Source organism: Vicia villosa, linkage group LG5, assembly GCF_029867415.1.
Source record: "Vicia villosa cultivar HV-30 ecotype Madison, WI linkage group LG5, Vvil1.0, whole genome shotgun sequence".
Taxonomy (NCBI): domain Eukaryota; kingdom Viridiplantae; phylum Streptophyta; class Magnoliopsida; order Fabales; family Fabaceae; genus Vicia; species Vicia villosa.
The window spans coordinates 84,139,966-84,157,238 of NC_081184.1; the positions used below are offsets into that span (position 1 = coordinate 84,139,966).

The 17,273-nt window shown below is 35.9% G+C and overlaps 1 protein-coding gene across 1 annotated transcript; it reads left to right on the forward strand.

The window, feature by feature from the left end:
• Positions 1-10,610: 10,610 nt before the first annotated feature.
• LOC131606805 (protein CLAVATA 3-like) lies at positions 10,611-10,981 on the forward strand. Its single transcript, XM_058878926.1, has 2 exons — positions 10,611-10,724; positions 10,817-10,981. Exons 1-2 carry the CDS (start codon positions 10,611-10,613, stop codon positions 10,979-10,981), a joined length of 279 nt encoding a protein of 92 aa, XP_058734909.1.
• Positions 10,982-17,273: the final 6,292 nt, after the last annotated feature.

Here is a 17,273-nt window from a genome sequence, read left to right on the forward strand (position 1 = left end):
CTTGCTGAACGGCACACCCTATTAAATCTACATCATTTTGCATTTTATACTACTTCACTGTGTGTTGTGTGGCCTTGTTTTCAATTTCGTTTTATGCTGTAGCCAATGTGTTCATTTATTTCCTTTCCTTGTTGCGCGTACGGTACTATTCCCATGATTCTCATGTGCTATTACTTCATGACTATATAAAATAGAAATGAAACACCACTTACTGTTTACAATTCATGTGATTCCAATGTGTGTGCTATTATGTTATTTTCGATGATGTTTCATATATGCCTTGTTCTGTTCCATGTATTCACATTATTCCTTAAGATATCATATGTATATAATAGTATACATAATGGAAGTGGAACACCCACTTTAGCTAGTTCATTTTCGTTTTATGCTGTACTGATTATTTTGTTTTGCTTTATGTTCATATATATGTTCTGTTTACAATGTTTGCCTACCTGTTACTAGAAGAACATATATAATGACATATACAAATGAAAATGAACCATGAGAATGAGATGATATATAGTTGAAATAGTAGAATAATGAATATTGGCATCATATATAATTAAAATAGTAGGATGCTAGCAATTAGAAATAGAATAGAAATAGAAGTGAATTGAAATTAATATAGTGTGAATATTAATTGGTTGTTAAATTAATGGTTGAATTAATTTCAATGAGTCTATTTGATTGGAATATACTTGGACATGAATAAATTATTCGATTTACCGGTAAATTACGGTATCTTGAGAATTTGAGCGTAATTGTGTTTTGGCTTGAATATTTATGTTGAGAATAATATATTTCTATGCAAATGATGTTGTTTTGATAATGATTCTTTGTGGGTAGCCGTATGACATGACTCCTAGCGATTAGTTGATTGATTGTGAAAGTGTTTATTCATATATATTGGCAAATGTGAATTAACATGAGATAGTATGATTACTAGTGTTAATTGGATTTTGTGAATCGTAATTGATTATTGGTCTTTATATGTGAATGATATATATGTGTTGTGAATGCTGTGTATAATTGGCGGATAATTCATAGATTTGGATTATCTTGGTATGCGGTAAGTTAAGATTGATGAGATAATCTTAATTGCATATATTATTGGTATTTGTACATACATTCATAACATGGTCGGCTTTATGGTGGAAGCGGTGAAACTGTGGGTTCACATGGTAAGAGATGTTGATCCTTAAATGGAAATAGGCGTAGAAGACGTGATCCTTAATTGGAGATAGGCGTATTGGCTTTGATCTTGTCTGGATCAGAAACGTGGCTTGGATTCTAGATATTGAATCGGAAAGCGGTGAAACGTTGGGTTCACATTCGGTACCACATGCAAAGAGTCACATGTCTTGCATTGAGTCACATTGGTGTTATGTGATGTTTGAATATATGCATTTATGTGATTTTTAGGTGTGTATGAGATGTGATAATTGATTTCGGTGATGTTTTGATACACGAATTGGTGATATATGTGAATATGTGATAATGATGGTTTGTGTACATATTTGGAATAATAGTATTGAATCCTTTTGAATATTATACTATTGAACTTTGTTCATACTTGAACATGTGAATTATATTGGATAATACTATTTACATGATTATGTGAGTTGTGATGAATTCTTATGATTGTTAATTAAATCATTGTACTTTATTATACTTTCTTCATAATGATTTGAATTCTCACCCTTCTGTTTGAATGTTGCCCTTTGTTGGTAACGTGCAGGTTTCGAAGCTTAGTAGTTTGTGCGAGGTTTAGCCGGAGAGCGTCCGCGTTTGTTGGGTAATTAGGTAGTGAGTCAATGCCCTGGTCATGTAACACTGGGTTGGGATTTGTAGTATTGAACTCATGTTTTGTTTTGGATATGTATTATGATACTACCTTGTGAACATGTATATTTGTTATTTGTTGTTGAGAGGCCTTAGTGCCGAATATCTTGGATATGACATTATATTATCTTGAGGATATTATTGAGATGTGATTATGGTATGGGACATGATCATTTATGAAATACATGAGTATTTATTATTTTCGCTGTGAATGCATATTCTTGATGAATTATGACAACTGAATAATGTTACCTTGATGACCAGGTGTAATTGTATATTTGATTGATGAATGATATTGGTTTTTGAAAGCTTTTAGTTTTTGAAAATGTCGATGTGACACCCTTTGTTTATATGCATGCTTATTTACTCTGATTATATGTTAAATATTTGGGGCATTAGAAAAGGGTGTTAAAATGGTGGTGCCCCTCTATGAAAAACATGAGCGTTTGGTGAAGATGCAGATGACTCAGCAGCGGGCGATGATGTAATTTTCTCTCAGATATGCTGATGCCCGGGGAAAGATGCAAGGTGAAACTTCTTAGGCGGCTGAGATTTGCCCTCCCAAAGTTCCCAGGAGGGAAGAGAGTTCTTCTGGGTCGTCATGAAACCAAGAGGTGGGGCATAGGGCGGAGAGATTAGTGGATGCTCCAACTCCATTTGAATCATCTTTGTGGAAAAACACCTCCTTTAATGTCATGGCTTTTGCTGATCATTTATTTTCCTTCCCTAGGAACTTTCTAGGTGAGTATCAGATGCTTTTCGCCATGTCTCCCACCCAGCTGTCAACTCTGATAGAGGTTCAGCTTATGATATGTTTCTTGGTAGAGAAAATGTTAAGGGAAGAATGCTATGATACCCTAGGGAGAATGCAATCTGAGGTGATTAAACTAAACAAGCACACTCGGGAAAGTAGGGTGACGTTAAAGCAGATGAAGGAGAGAAGGGATAATCTGAAAGGACTCGCTGAAGGAGTGGCCGCTCAGGAAAATGTTAAGTATGTAGAGGTAGAGGGAATGAATAAGTTAATCGAGGAAGCTCAGAGCATTCTTGAAAGCGCAAAGGAGCGAGTCTCTCAACTTATGGGTGATGCTGTAACGACCTTCGTTTAACACTTTGAGGAGGCGAGAAGGCGGGTAGCCCTCCTCTATCCCCACATGGATTTAAGCCCTATGGATACTTTTAAGGTAGTTCTAGACGGGAGCTGCTGGACGAAGAATAATTCCTTTTCTCCTTTTTCCTTTTTGGCTGTAATCATTTTTACCCCTCCGGGGGACTTTCTAATTATTTTGGACAGCAACGTCCCCTGTGGATGTCCTTATCTTAACCTCCTTTACTGTTAAGTGTTCTATTATTTTGCCTTATTCCTAAGACGTATGTTGCTATCGCCACTTATAAGGCGGAAATAATTTCATCTTGGGGATCCAACGCCTGTAATTGCCATTATGGGCGGCAAGGATCCTATCTAGGGGATCCATCGCATGTAATTTCCTTTATGGGCGACAAGGATCCCATCTTGGAGATCCAGCGCATGTAATTGCCTTTATGATAGGCATTCCCATGAGCGTATATTGCCAAAATGATACATCAATGATTTTAGAGAAAAGGGAATATTCCCTCCTCCTTTCAAGCTTTGTCGTATTGTGTGGTCGGATGGGAAGCTTCCCCGCTCTCACCTACCACATTAGGAGGCGTTATCCTAGAGTTGACCTTTTTTACCCTTACACTTGAAAAGCGTGCCCTCTTTAACTTGAGGCTTTCTAAGTAACATTTCAAGACGATTTCCTGGCCCCCTCGCACAATTCCCACTCGCCCATTGGGGAACGTGTACTTCGTGTATAAATACAAAGTAGATAAAGAGGATCTTAGTCGGTTAAAGGCTTCTCCCAATAATCATATTATAAGAAGAGGGGGAGTCAATGACTAAATACTTAACCTTTATTTCTTTGGCCTGGTCTTGCTCTCTGAAAGTGATCCAGGGGGAGGTACCCTTTCACTTGCACCCGTTCTCCTAAAAATCCGACCAACGATCCTTTGAAGGACTTCAAGTCTCCGAGATCGAGAGAAATCTCTTGAAGGTATCCTAATACAGTATGTCAGTGGAGCTTCCCTGACCCGTTATAACTCTTTTGATCTCCCATTCTCCGCATTTGACGATGATGACCATGGGATCATCGTTGTGAGGATGGATGCCAAACACATCTTCTTTCGAGAAGATAATTGCGGAATCTGGTGCTTCCCTTATCTTGACCTCAGGGAGGTTTTCTATACTCAGAACATGACATGAATTTCTTTTCCAGGCGAAACTGGTCTCACCTCCCCTAGCGAATCCTCTTGCTATGATGTTGAGTGTGTAATGGGCCACTTTACTGCCCTCACCTTGGGATGCTTCTTTATATATGTTCAAATTAAATAGGCTTTTAAGTAGGATAGATGCCAATCAGGCCTTCATAAAGACCAAACTTAGGCCAAAAAATAAGCCTATGATAGGCCACATGTGAGGCTTAGGCTTTGATAATTTTAGTAGGCAAGGCTCAAGCTTGGCAAAGCCTAACTCGGCCTAACCTATTCTCACCCCTATTTAAAGGGAGAGAGTTATATGGAGATACTTCATGTATTTTTTCTCAAAGGGGCATAGTCTACTATGCAAGTTGCTCAAGTTTTAATGGTATGAAACAATCACATCAAGTATGTCAGCAGAGTTTTATAACACTTTGGAGTGTTCTGTTGCGAGTCTGGTCACTTTGTTTTTCTTATATACTTATCATTTAGTAAATGTTCCTAGTAGTTTATGTTGATGTCAATGTTTATGTTGATGTCAATGTTCCTCATTTCGCTATAGGTTATATTTAACACAATAGCTACAACTTAGGTAAAATAGTAACACACATATACAAATATATATTTGTATATTAGTAAAGGCCTCATGAGGGCCACATATGAAATAGGTAATACTTTGCCTCACCCATAGAATCCTCCATGACCGTCTCGTTTCTAGTGAGATCCCCCATTTATGGGATATGCCATATTTTTCTAGGATAAGTTACATGATGTGGGAAAGTGGGGAAGTGGCATGCTCCTGGTCCACAACGAGACAAAAGAAGTCATAGGGAGGTTAACCACGTCTCCTGAATAACAAGGGATTAACTCTCCACTTCCACATTCTCTCGGTAGTGGTTGATATTTCCAAGGGGCTTAGGATCCAAGCCCAACACAACTATAAATATCTCAACCCTAAAGTTGAGAAAAATAACCTCATATTCACACAAATACTAGATACATAGAGTTTCTCACCTCCCTGCGCGAGCTAGATCTAAACCCATGAAGAAAACCTAAAGTCTTTAAAACCCTTATTCATTAGGGGTTATTACGTATTGTAATTTTAGCAAGTGCCTTTGACGGCCACCGTGGGGACCTGGTAAAACTGACATGGGTCACCATAACAACACCAAACCGCATTAGTGTCATCACAGTTCAACCTCTCTGATTGCCATGGTAAACAAAAAGACAACAACTCCAACCAACAAGTAATTCGAAGGCGATAAGAGCAACGTAGCAGAAATTCACGCTATAAGGGACGATCTACGTTGCCAGAACTAAACTTTAAAAGAAAATGCCCTCCATTTCCAATAGTGCCATTAGGAGGTAAACCCTATAGACGAGGAGGAGATGCTAGACCCCCAAAACCTCTCTTATACGAGATATGGGAGGCGTCCGTTCAAAAGAACTTTAAGTTGCCTTCACTAGCTAAGTTTGACGGGCACAATGATATATGTCACCTTCATCAACATATAGATGACTATCATTGTAGCTTATGACTCCTTGAAATGCCAAATCCTATATGGAAACTTCAGAGACATAGCCCTGAAATGGTATATAGGCCTACCTCGGCTCTTCATCACCAACTATTAGGACCTAGTGAAGAAACTAGTCTACCAGTTTGAAACAAGTGGGCACAGAAACATGGTCGTCATAAGTTTCTTTAATATTTGTCTAGCCCCTTTTAAATCTCTAATGGAGTACCTTGTTAGCTTCAATGAGGCAATAATTAAGGTAGTCCATCCCACTAATAATGGTTTGTAGGAGCATTTCAGAATGTGCTCAGGCTGGGACACTTCAACAAATCCCTCGCATAGAGACCAACGACATCCTTGGCTAAAGTGGTGACATTGGAAGAATGTTATATCAAGTGCAAGGAAAGCAATGCTGAAAAATATTAGAGATGGAAAGAGTGCACCTCCAATACTGACAGCTCACGATTGTCACAAAGGAGTCGTTACGCCTCGTGTGTTAAAGACAAGACAACATTCAAGATAAGTCCTCCACATGCACGACATCCTTCAATTGCCAGCTACAAAATCAAGAATCATGGGGCTCGAGCCTAGAAATTGGTACAGTTTCACAAAGTCAAGGGCACTACCATAAAGACTGCTATCAACTCAAGGAAATAAAGCGCATGATCCAAGAAAGCTACCTAAAGAAATATGTCAAGGTCAACTCCGCTCAAGGGCCTAGCAGGTTTAACTTTAGGGGAAAAATTCTTCAAAGAGTCTTGGATCCAAGAATGGAAAGGAACCAAGCAAGGGAGGCGATAATAGAGTTGTGTGCTACACTCTTAATACCATCGCATGAAATTCATCGGTGGCGGAGAGACCAATTCTTCCCGTAGGAGATACGCTCGTCAGATCCTAACCATAGAAGGCTCACCCACTAGCTTTAATCTGAGCGAGTTAGAAGCTCCAAAAGCTGATATCGCCTTTTCCGAGAAGGACACTGCATAATTCCACACACATAACAATGATTCCATGGTCATCTCCGTATAATGCATTTTAGAGGCTTTGTCTGGATTTAGATGAACTCAAACCCTTTAAATAAACAAGTAAATAAGAGGCACATGAAATACTTTCTCATACTTTTAGATGATGAATATGAAGGATAGAAAAACACTTAGAAAGGGGGGGTTTGAATAAGTGTAACTTTAAAAACTCTTAAGATAAAAATAATGAACACAATATTTTTATCCTGGTTCGTTGTTAATGAAACTACTCCAGTCCACCCCCTTAGAGTGATTTACCTCAACTGAGGATTTAATCCACTAATCAATCTTGATTACAATGGTTATCCACTTAGAAACACTCTAAGTCTTCTAGAGTATACTGATCACACCTTGATCACTCTAGGAAATCACCACTTAGAAACTTCTAAGTCTTCTAGAGTCTACTGATCTCACTGATCACTCTAGGAACCTTTTACAAATCAATATAAAATAAATGTTTACAAGAGTATGAATTTGCTTCTTAAAAAGCTATAATCACAACTGTGATATTTCTCTTAAGTTCTAAGCTTAACACTCACTAAATATTACAATAGATTGCGAGGTTGAAGATGAAGTTCGTGTGTTTTGATTTCAACAGCGTTTCAGTATGTTTTCCAAAAATTCGTTACTGCTTCTGATCAGAACTTCACAATAGAACTGTGCATTTAATGCGTTGCGTAACTGGACAGCTTTGCATTTAATGTTTTCACTGTTTTGTCAACTACCTCGAGCCATGGTTTTCTCTGCTTTTACTGACTTTGCCTTTTGTAGCTTCTAACGTTCCTTTTGTCATCCAGAGATTAGACTTCATAGCCTGTCATCTAGTACTAACTTGTGATCTCAGATTTTGTGAATACAACGTTTGAATAATCAGAATCAGAGTTACAGCTTGGTGCAAAGCATCTTCTTGTCTTCTGACTTCGAAGTGCTTTAGCGGGATACCATAAGAACTTCAGTGCTTCTGCTTCTGATCTCAAGTTCTTCTGATGCTTCATAGACCATGTTCTGATTCTGCTTGACCATCTTCTAATGTCTTGCGAGAGCATGTTCTGATGTTGCAATCCTGAACCTTCTGAGTCAGTGCTTCTTAGCGCTGAATTGTGCATACTCCTTATATATTTCCTGAAATGGAAAATGCATAGGATTAGAGTACCACATTGTCTTATACAAAATTCATATACATTGTTATCATCAAAACAAGAATATTGATCAGAACAAATCTTGTTCTAACAGAATAATCAATCATAGTAGCTCGTTAGAACTAATTTAGATTAATAGTTACACTAAGGGTATTACTTACATGGTTGTTAGAGTTTAGAGATTGATTACATTGACATTATATTTTTTCTTAATAGCATGCTTTAGCTGGATAAATTTACCTATTTTGCATAACTATTTCTTGCCTTTTCAAACATTTAGTTGGATAAATTTACCTATTTCGCACAACTATTATGTTCTTGCCTTTTCAAACATTTAGTTGGCTAAATGCTATGCACAATGAAAGGAAAATTTCACTTTCAGGAAGTTTAGAGTATGCATACTCATATGCATGGCCCTCAACATATAATGTCTCGACAAAGAGACGTTAAACACTAGCGTCAACTACAACTGAAGTTAATAATGACTACACATCAATGAAATAATATCACCAACATAAGACACTTACAATTAGTGTTTGTCATAGCCGAAGCTAATGACAACCACACATAAAAGAATTATCGTCTCTAACATGAGATGTTAATAACCAATGTCGCCCTTAGTCAAAGCTAATAACATATGCACATCAAAGAAAATAGCGTCTAATAAAACCGACGCTACTAATGTATGCTTTTTAATCTATTAAGCTAAATACAACTGTTCACTGTAGGCGTCAACTCAGACTCTGACGCTACTCTCTACCATATGCCTTTTGTCTGTTAGCGTCTGATTTTGACCGACGACAATGAACATTTTTTTTATAATGGATCTTCTAAAATTATAATATCACCCTACATAATTTATTTTATTTAGATGAACCAATTTAAGAAAGAGAAAACAGAATATCACCCTACATAATTTATTTTATTTAGATGAACCAATTTAAGAAAGAGAAAACAGAAGACAATCTAAGACTTTTTTACCATTATGCCACATATTTGAAATTTATATACCATAATGTCACACTTTGAAACAATATTGCCAGAATGTCACATATGCATGGAGCGCTCGACCATCCATTGGTCGAACACTTGTTAAGTCGGTTTTTTTTTACTTTTTAAGTCGGTCCTCCTTTTAACCGACTTAATAAGTCATGTTACTGTGAAATTTAAAAAATGGTTAAGTATGTTTTTGGTCCCTATAAATATCTCAAATTTCATTTTTATAGTCCCTATAAAAAATGACATTATTATGCACGAAGTTTTAGTCCCTACTGTTAAACCGATGTGTATTTTTAAATGATTATTTTACAGAAATGTTTAGAACGTTATGAAAAGTTCCTCGAAATAAAGGAACTCAAAATTTTATTTCTAAATCGAGATTTGCATTACTTTTATCATTATCTTTTGAAATTTAAAAATTCATATTTAATTCTTCTCATTTTAAAAAATTATATAATTTGGTAAAAAAAAATTATAATATTCTAAACACGTATGAAAAAAATTATTCAAAAATTTAAAATTTTAAGGGTAATTAAACGGTTTTCAAAATTTTAAAAAATAGCACGGAATAAAACTGCATGCATAAAATTTTTATAGAGACTAAAATATGTCTTTTTTTTTTAATAGAGACTAAAAATGAAATTTGAGATATTTATAGGGACAAAAACATACTTAACCCTTTAAAAAATTATGTAAAATTTTACACTTGTTAAGTCGGATATTCTGTTAACCGATTTAGCAAGTGTGACATTCTGAAAATATTGTTTCAAAGTCTGGCAGATATATAAATTCTAAATATGTGGCATAATTAGGGCTGTTATTGGACCTATGAAATCGGAAAACCACACGAGAACCGGTCCATTGGAATCAGACCGATGGACCGACCGAAATGTTACTCGGTCCGGGAATGGATAATTTTTTTATCCGATACTAAAAATGGATACTATATTGAATATTTATTGGATACTTTTGTCGGATATTCGAAATAACGGTCCGATTTTGGTCTAAAAAAATGGTCCATCACTGTTTCAGTCCGATTCGGATTTATCCGATTACTATTTTGGTCTGGTTCTCGGGATAGCAAATATCCGGACCGGACCGATAACAGCCTAGGCATAATGGTAAAAAATCCAGAATTTGAATATTGAAGACTTGTTTATTTTTATTTATGTTTTTGTATTTCTAACCGTTGTCTACTAGAACCAATTTTGTACTTTCATAATTTCATGTTCTAAAGACAAATTATTTTTATAGTCCAATGTATCCAATATCAAAATCAATATCTTACTTATAATTGAAAAACATATAATTTGGAATATTGCCATGTATCTATTTTAAGTTCAAATAACATAATCTTAAATTATATGTCTTGTCTTCATTATCATATTATATATCTAGAAACAAACAAATAATTGTTGCAGAGAATCAAATTTGGGAAGACCACATCCCCAAGACTAGCATATAGTCCAATATCTTAGGGGAAGGAAGCTATATGCTATAATGTAATGTAATCAAGTACTAATATAACGTTGGACATATATTCTTTTTTGTACATATAGGATAACTTTATTGTTTGTTGACATCATCTATCATCAGTATTTCAGGTGGCTCGACAACCACATAAGACGGCGCTGTCAGTCAGTAGTGAGAGTGACATTCAAAGAATATTTTGCCATAATTAACTCTGCTGCTACTATCCTGTCGTAAAAAATGACTGCACCAGCAATCATTCAAATCTTTGAACCATTGCTCTATAAATTGTAACACTTGGTTACTCTCTTGAACCACATTCAGAACGGTACTTGCTTTCAACATTGATGGCTTCAAAATCAATTTTTTCCTTCGTCATTTGTCTAGTGTTTCTGTTTTTGTTTCTTATGAATGAACCTCATGGTTTGTGTTTTTCTACTAAGAAGATTCTAAACAGAAAGGTTTGTTTCTAGCTAAAACATACACACAAATTAAATTATGTTGTATATATGCTTATAATGTACTATGTTTGAATGTTTGTGTTTTTGTGCAGGTTTTGTTTAAGAAGAGAACAAATTTGAGAGCTTTATTAGAAGGGTCATCAAATGGTTATAAGTATGGTGAGAAAAGACTGAGTTGGGATGAGTTGAGAAAAGTTCCTTCAGGGCCTGACCCTTTGCATCATAATGGTGGCACTCCAAAGCCTGAAACTCCTTAATGATCTTGTTGATGTGCCTTGCTAATTTCTTTGGCTAGTTTTTTGTTAGCAATTTGGATTACATTATTATGTTGTCAGTTTAATTAATATGACGAACATTATAAAGTTTAATATGTTATGTAGTCTTGTTTTGTTAATATTTTCAGTTTGCTTCTACTTTTCTTGGTTGGTCATATTGTATTTTCAAGGGGAAGGAGTAAATTTCTAATTAGCTTTTAATCACCACCGGTATAATCCGGTTCAGAGTTCATTTGTTTTGCTTAATATGGGATACAGAAACGAAGTAATTAAGTAACTTACGAGAATTTAAAAGTAAATTTTGTTTATGTTTTTTCTTAATTACTAAAAAAATCTAATGGAATGATGTTTTTATGATAATTGTGTAAGTGTTTGAAAGGAAAGGCAGACTCAGTCACATTTCCAAAATGACGTTTGTAGATTGGATTAAATAGGAAGCATAGTGACATGGTGTGATATAAATGGAAAGCAGTGACACAGTTTCTTTTTTGTTTTTACAACTCTTAAATTATACTGCAAATTCATACTTGAAAATCATTTAAAATTTAAACAAGTTTTTTCTGTCATTTTCGCCACTTGATTTAAGCAAATTGGATCAAAAAGATGTTACAAATACATATAACTTGTTAGAAGACTTGAGTATGATTAGTTTGCTTTCTTAAGCCGTGTTATCACTTGTGTAATAAACATTTTTTTTTTGACATTTTATTTTAAAATTCAATTACAGTTAGTTATGAGCTCATTATTATTTAGTTAATTTGAGTTTGTTAGATGAATTGTGTATAAAGTTATGATGTAACTGCCTTTTTGCTTTTGAGATGAATGAATGAATGTGCCGTTCTCTCTATTTTCATGGTGTCTATCATAGTATAACATGCATGGTATCATAAACCCGTTCGATTCAACTAATTTTTTCTTATTTCTTGAAGCTATCTTTCATCATCATCTTTCTCGAGCTTTCTGATAACAGTAGGAGACAGAATATGGTTTTCTGGCTTATTTCATTCATAAACTGACAGCCTACAAATAGGCAAATACATAACTGAAAGTACCATGAAAATAGACACTATCTAACACGTTCAAAATAAACTCCTAATGACTAGGTAAACTGAAACAAACCTACTAGGTAAACTGAAACAAACTTACTGACACTCCTAAATACTAGGACAACCCAAACGTGCAAATTATTAAATTTTCTCAACAATCCCTCCCTTAAACTGATGTTCTAGACACAGATTCAATTTAGTAAGAGTTAAACTTTGAAACTTCATTCTTTAAGTTGAAAACTTTGAAGTACAAACACCAAGTAACCTCCTAAGCTTCTGAAATGCAGGAAACTTGAGAGGCTTGGTTAGAATATCAGCTATCTGGTCTTCACTTCTGCAGTAAGTAAGATTAATGACTCCATCATTTGTGAGATCCCTCAAAAAATGATACTTCACATCTATATGTTTGCTTCGACCATGTAAAACTGGATTTTTTGAAAGCTTTATTGCTGAACTGTTGTCGCAGTAAATCTGAGTAGGTCCATCCTCCTTAAAATACAGCTCTTTAAGAATTTTCTTTAGCCATATAGCTTGACAAGCACAAGCTGTTGCACCAACAAATTCAGCTTCGGTGGATGATAATGTGACAATAGGTTGCTTCTTTGATGACCATGAAACAACCCCTGTTCCCAACTTGAAAACATACCCAGATGTGCTTTTTCGATCATCCGAATCTCCTGCATAATCACTATCTGTAAACCCAAACAGATCTGACTTTTCTCCAATCCTGTAGAACATCCTGTTGTCCTTAGTACCTTGCAAGTAACGAAAAATTCATTTTGCGGCCAAGAGATGAGTCTCTGTGGGACATTCCATGTACCTGCTAATCACACTTACAACATGAATTATATCAGGTCTTGTTGCTGTCAAATACATTAAACTTCCCACTATTTGTTTGTAAATAGTGTCATCAACCTTCTTTCCACCGTCATCTTTGTTTAACTTCATACCAAACTCAGATGGAGTATTTACAGGATTACAATCCTTCATTTGAAACCTGTCCAATATATCTCGCACATACTTCTTTTGAGAAATAAAAATTCCAGTAGAAGATTGCTCCACTTCAATGCCAAGAAAGTAATGCATCATGCCAAGATCAGACATCTCAAATTCAGCCATCATGGATTTCTTAAAACTTCTAAACATGGCTGTATTATTTCCAGCGTAGATCAAATCATCTACATATACGCAAACAATGAGCATTTTTCCTCCATTTTCAGTCTTTGTGAAAAGTGTATGTTCATAAGGACATTTTTGAAACCCTTCCTTCAAAAAGTAAGTTTCTAAACGATTATACCAAGCCCGTGGAGCTTGTTTTAATCCATATAAAGCTTTCTTTAACTTATACACTTTGTGCTCATTGCCAAGCTTTACATAACCAGGAGGTTGATCGATAAATACCTCTTCTCTCAAATCTCCATGGAGGAATGCTGATTTTACGTCCAACTGGAAGATAGGCCATGAGTTTTGAGCTGCCATAGCAATCACCAATCTGATTGTATCATGCCTTGCAACAGGAACAAAGACTTCTTTATAATCAACACCAAACTCCTGCTTATAGCCCTTAGCGACCAAACGTGCCTTGTGTTTGTCAATCTTACCATTCTCCTTCAGCTTTGTCTTGTAAACCCACTTTACACCAATTGTTTTCTGCCCTTTTGGAAGATCACATAGTTCCCATGTGTCATTTCTTTCAATGGCTGTAATTTCAGCATCCATAGCCTTCCTCCATTTTGGTTCTTTTATAGCCACTTCAAAGATGGTAGGATCACAATCTGAAAATAGAGCAAAGTGTGTAAGTGGGTCGTCACCTTGGTCAACACCAGTTACCTCATAATCAATCATCCATGCTGGTCTCCTTCGAACACATTGAGGTCTTTGTGATTCAGCTGTAAGTGGGCTTTGATCAGTTGGGACTATTTGAGTGACTTCATCTTCTTGCTCTTTTTCCATAGGTTGCCGTCCTTTCTCCTCATCATCAAAATCAGCTGGAATACTTTCTTTAACACCATTTTGATTCCATGACCAGGTGCATTTTTCATCAAATACCACATCACTGCTGATGACAATTTTCAAGGTGCTAGGATTGTATAGCTTATAAGCTTTTGACTTATCACTAACACCAAGAAAAATACATTTTTCTCCCTTGTTGTCTAGCTTCCTCCTCTTCTCATCTGGAATATGGGCATAGGCAATGCATCCAAAAATTCGGAAATGATCTACGGTAGGTTTCCTTCCGCTCCATGCTTCCTCTGGTGTCATATTTTTAACAGCAAGTGTAGGACTTCTGTTCAATAAATGAGTGCTCCAATTAACTGCTTCAGGCCAGAAACTTTTTGGAATGCCACTTGTTGTCAAAAGGCTACGCACCATATTCATAATAGTGCGGTTCTTCCTCTCGCATACACCATTTTGTTACGGTGTGTAAGCTGCTGTAAGTTGTCTCTTGATTCCATGGTTCTCACAAAAATTTGCAAATTCATGTGAGTTATATTCTCCACCACGATCTGTGCGAAGAACTTTTATTGGGTTGCCAACTTCTTTCTCAACAAGCGTGGAGATAAAGTGGGAACATACGATTCACCGTCATCATAACCTGAGTAATTAAGCCCAACTTTGCATCTTGAATCTGACATACTCCATCTTTGATAAAAATCTCGTATCCTTTTTCTTGTAACTGACCCACACTAAGCAAGTTGGTTTTTAAATCTGGCACAAAAAGAACATTAGTGATAGCGTGGGTGGAATTTCCTTTGGTTTGGATTGTTACCTTTCCTTTTCCCATAACAGAAATTTTGGAGTTGTCACCAAACTTAACAGAGCTGCGAAAGGATTCATCCAAGTCAGAAAATGCCTCCTTATCTCCACACATGTGGTTGCTGCAGCCAGTGTCTAAATACCACATGTTTTGTTGAGTTTCTTCCTTCACGTGACACACCATCAAAAGAGACACCTCCTCTTCCTTTTCTGCAAAGTTAGTTTGATCTCCACTTCGTTTATTCAAATCAGTTTGACATTCGGATTTATAATGACCATACCTATGACATCTGAAACATTCAACACTGGATTTTTCTGTTGACTTTGATCGATAAGTTATTGAGTGGTGGCCTCCGCGTCCTCTGCCTCTTCCTTGAAACTGACTCTCTTGATGATGATTTTGCTGTTGGTTCCCACGATCATTGTTGTTTCTGACTCCTCTATATCGACCTCTACCTCTTCCTCGTCCTCTATCGGCTCTACTAGGTATGAAGTGATTTTCTGATAAGGTCTTCAATGCTTGTTCTTCCTTTTCTTGTTGGTTAATTTTTTGTTCATGAACCAACAAGGAACTTTGCAATTCATCAATTGAAAGTTCATCAACATCATTAGCTTCTTCTATCGAACAGACAACAAAATTAAATTTTGGCGTCAAGGATCGAAGAATCTTCTCAACAATGGTGACATCTGTTGTCTTGTCTCCATGAATTCGCATCTTATTAACAATAGCCATCATTCTTGAAAAGTAGTCCGTAATAGTCTCTCCTGATTTCATTCGAAGTAATTCAAACTCCGAACGAAGTGCTTGAAGCTGCTACCTCTTTGTTCTTGTTGTACCTTGGTATTTCTTCTTCATGGAATCCCAAATATGCTTTGCGGTGTCCTTGCAAAGAATGGTTTCCAAAATTGTGCGATCAATAGCTTGGAAGAGATAATTTTTTGCTTTAAGATCCTTTAACTTCAGCCTTTCAAGCTCTGTCTTTTACGCATCTGTCACCTGTAACACCCGCTGCTGGTTCTGCTACTCCAGAAACAACAACCGCCCAATATTCTTTGGACCTCAAGAAGTTCTCCATGAGCATGCTCCAATAGTCATAGTGACCATCAAAGTGTGGAATAGCTGCTTGCACAAAGCTATTTTCTGAAGCCATGGTTGAGAAAAAAAAAGGAAAAAGAAACTACAAATTTTCTTGGTTCTCTCCCTCACAGTTCACAGTATTTTTTTTCTCTCACTGTGAAATCCCTCTCACGTAACCAACTCTGATACCACTGATAACAGTAGGAGACAAAATATGGTTTTCTGGCTTATTTCATTCATAAACTGACAGCCTACAAATAGGCAAATACATAACTGAAAGTACCATGAAAATAGGCACTATCTAACACGTTCAAAATAAACTCCTAATGACTAGGTAAACTGAAACAAACCTACTAGGTAAACTGAAACAAACTTACTGACACTCCTAAATACTAGGACAACCCAAACGTGCAAATTATTAAATTTTCTCAACACTTTCTTCCGTCAATGCCTCCTCGCGCCGCTCCTATTGATCCACAATTGAATCAAAGTATACATTATTTTGTTCGTTTAATCAATGGACTTTCTCTTGTCAAGGTTATTCTCGTTCTTAATGGCTTCAATTATCATTTCTGGATGCGGTCTATTAATGTGTCATGTTGTTGGTGCCAAGATAATAATGGAATTCATTGATAGATCTATCTTTGATTCCAGATGATAATCATTTTGATTATTCCTTTCGTGCTTGGAACAAATACAATATATTGATTCATTTCTGGATAATCAACCTTGTCTCTGAATCCATTGTATAATCAAATGTGTTTATAGAAAATTCACATTTGAAGGGACATTTTTTTTCAAGGTAGTCTTTTTTGTGTTTCTAAATTACAACAATAAATTTATGTTTTTAGGCAAGATTCCAAATCTATAACATATTTTTTTCTGGATTGAAAATTCTTTAAGAAAATTTGAAAATCTATAAAAACAGCAAAAAATCAATCATAATATATTGTATGTTATTTTATTTCTTTCAGGTTTAATGGTAACTTTGCAGGTTTAATGATAACTTTGCAGTGGTCAAATCTTAAATTCTACTCATGAATTCCTTGTCAACAATGAACAAATCTTTTCCTTGGTTCTGGAGCATGAGAGGCAGGGTAGTTTTTGTTAGAACAAAATTTGTTGCTACAATAAGTCTCTATGTTTTGACGATAACAATACATATATTTTGTATGTAACAATTTAGTTTTTAATAGTTTCCTAAGTATGCAGATATCGTGTTCAAAGAGATTCTGGATTGCTGTCCGTAAAGAATCATCAGAAACAAGCAAGGTGACTCGGAAATACTATTTGCAACTGAATCTGAAGTAACATCAGTAGTTATGGAGAAATACTGTGAAGTTACTATGCGCTTCTCATATAAGTTGTTGCTTTAGAAGTCACTAGTAATCAA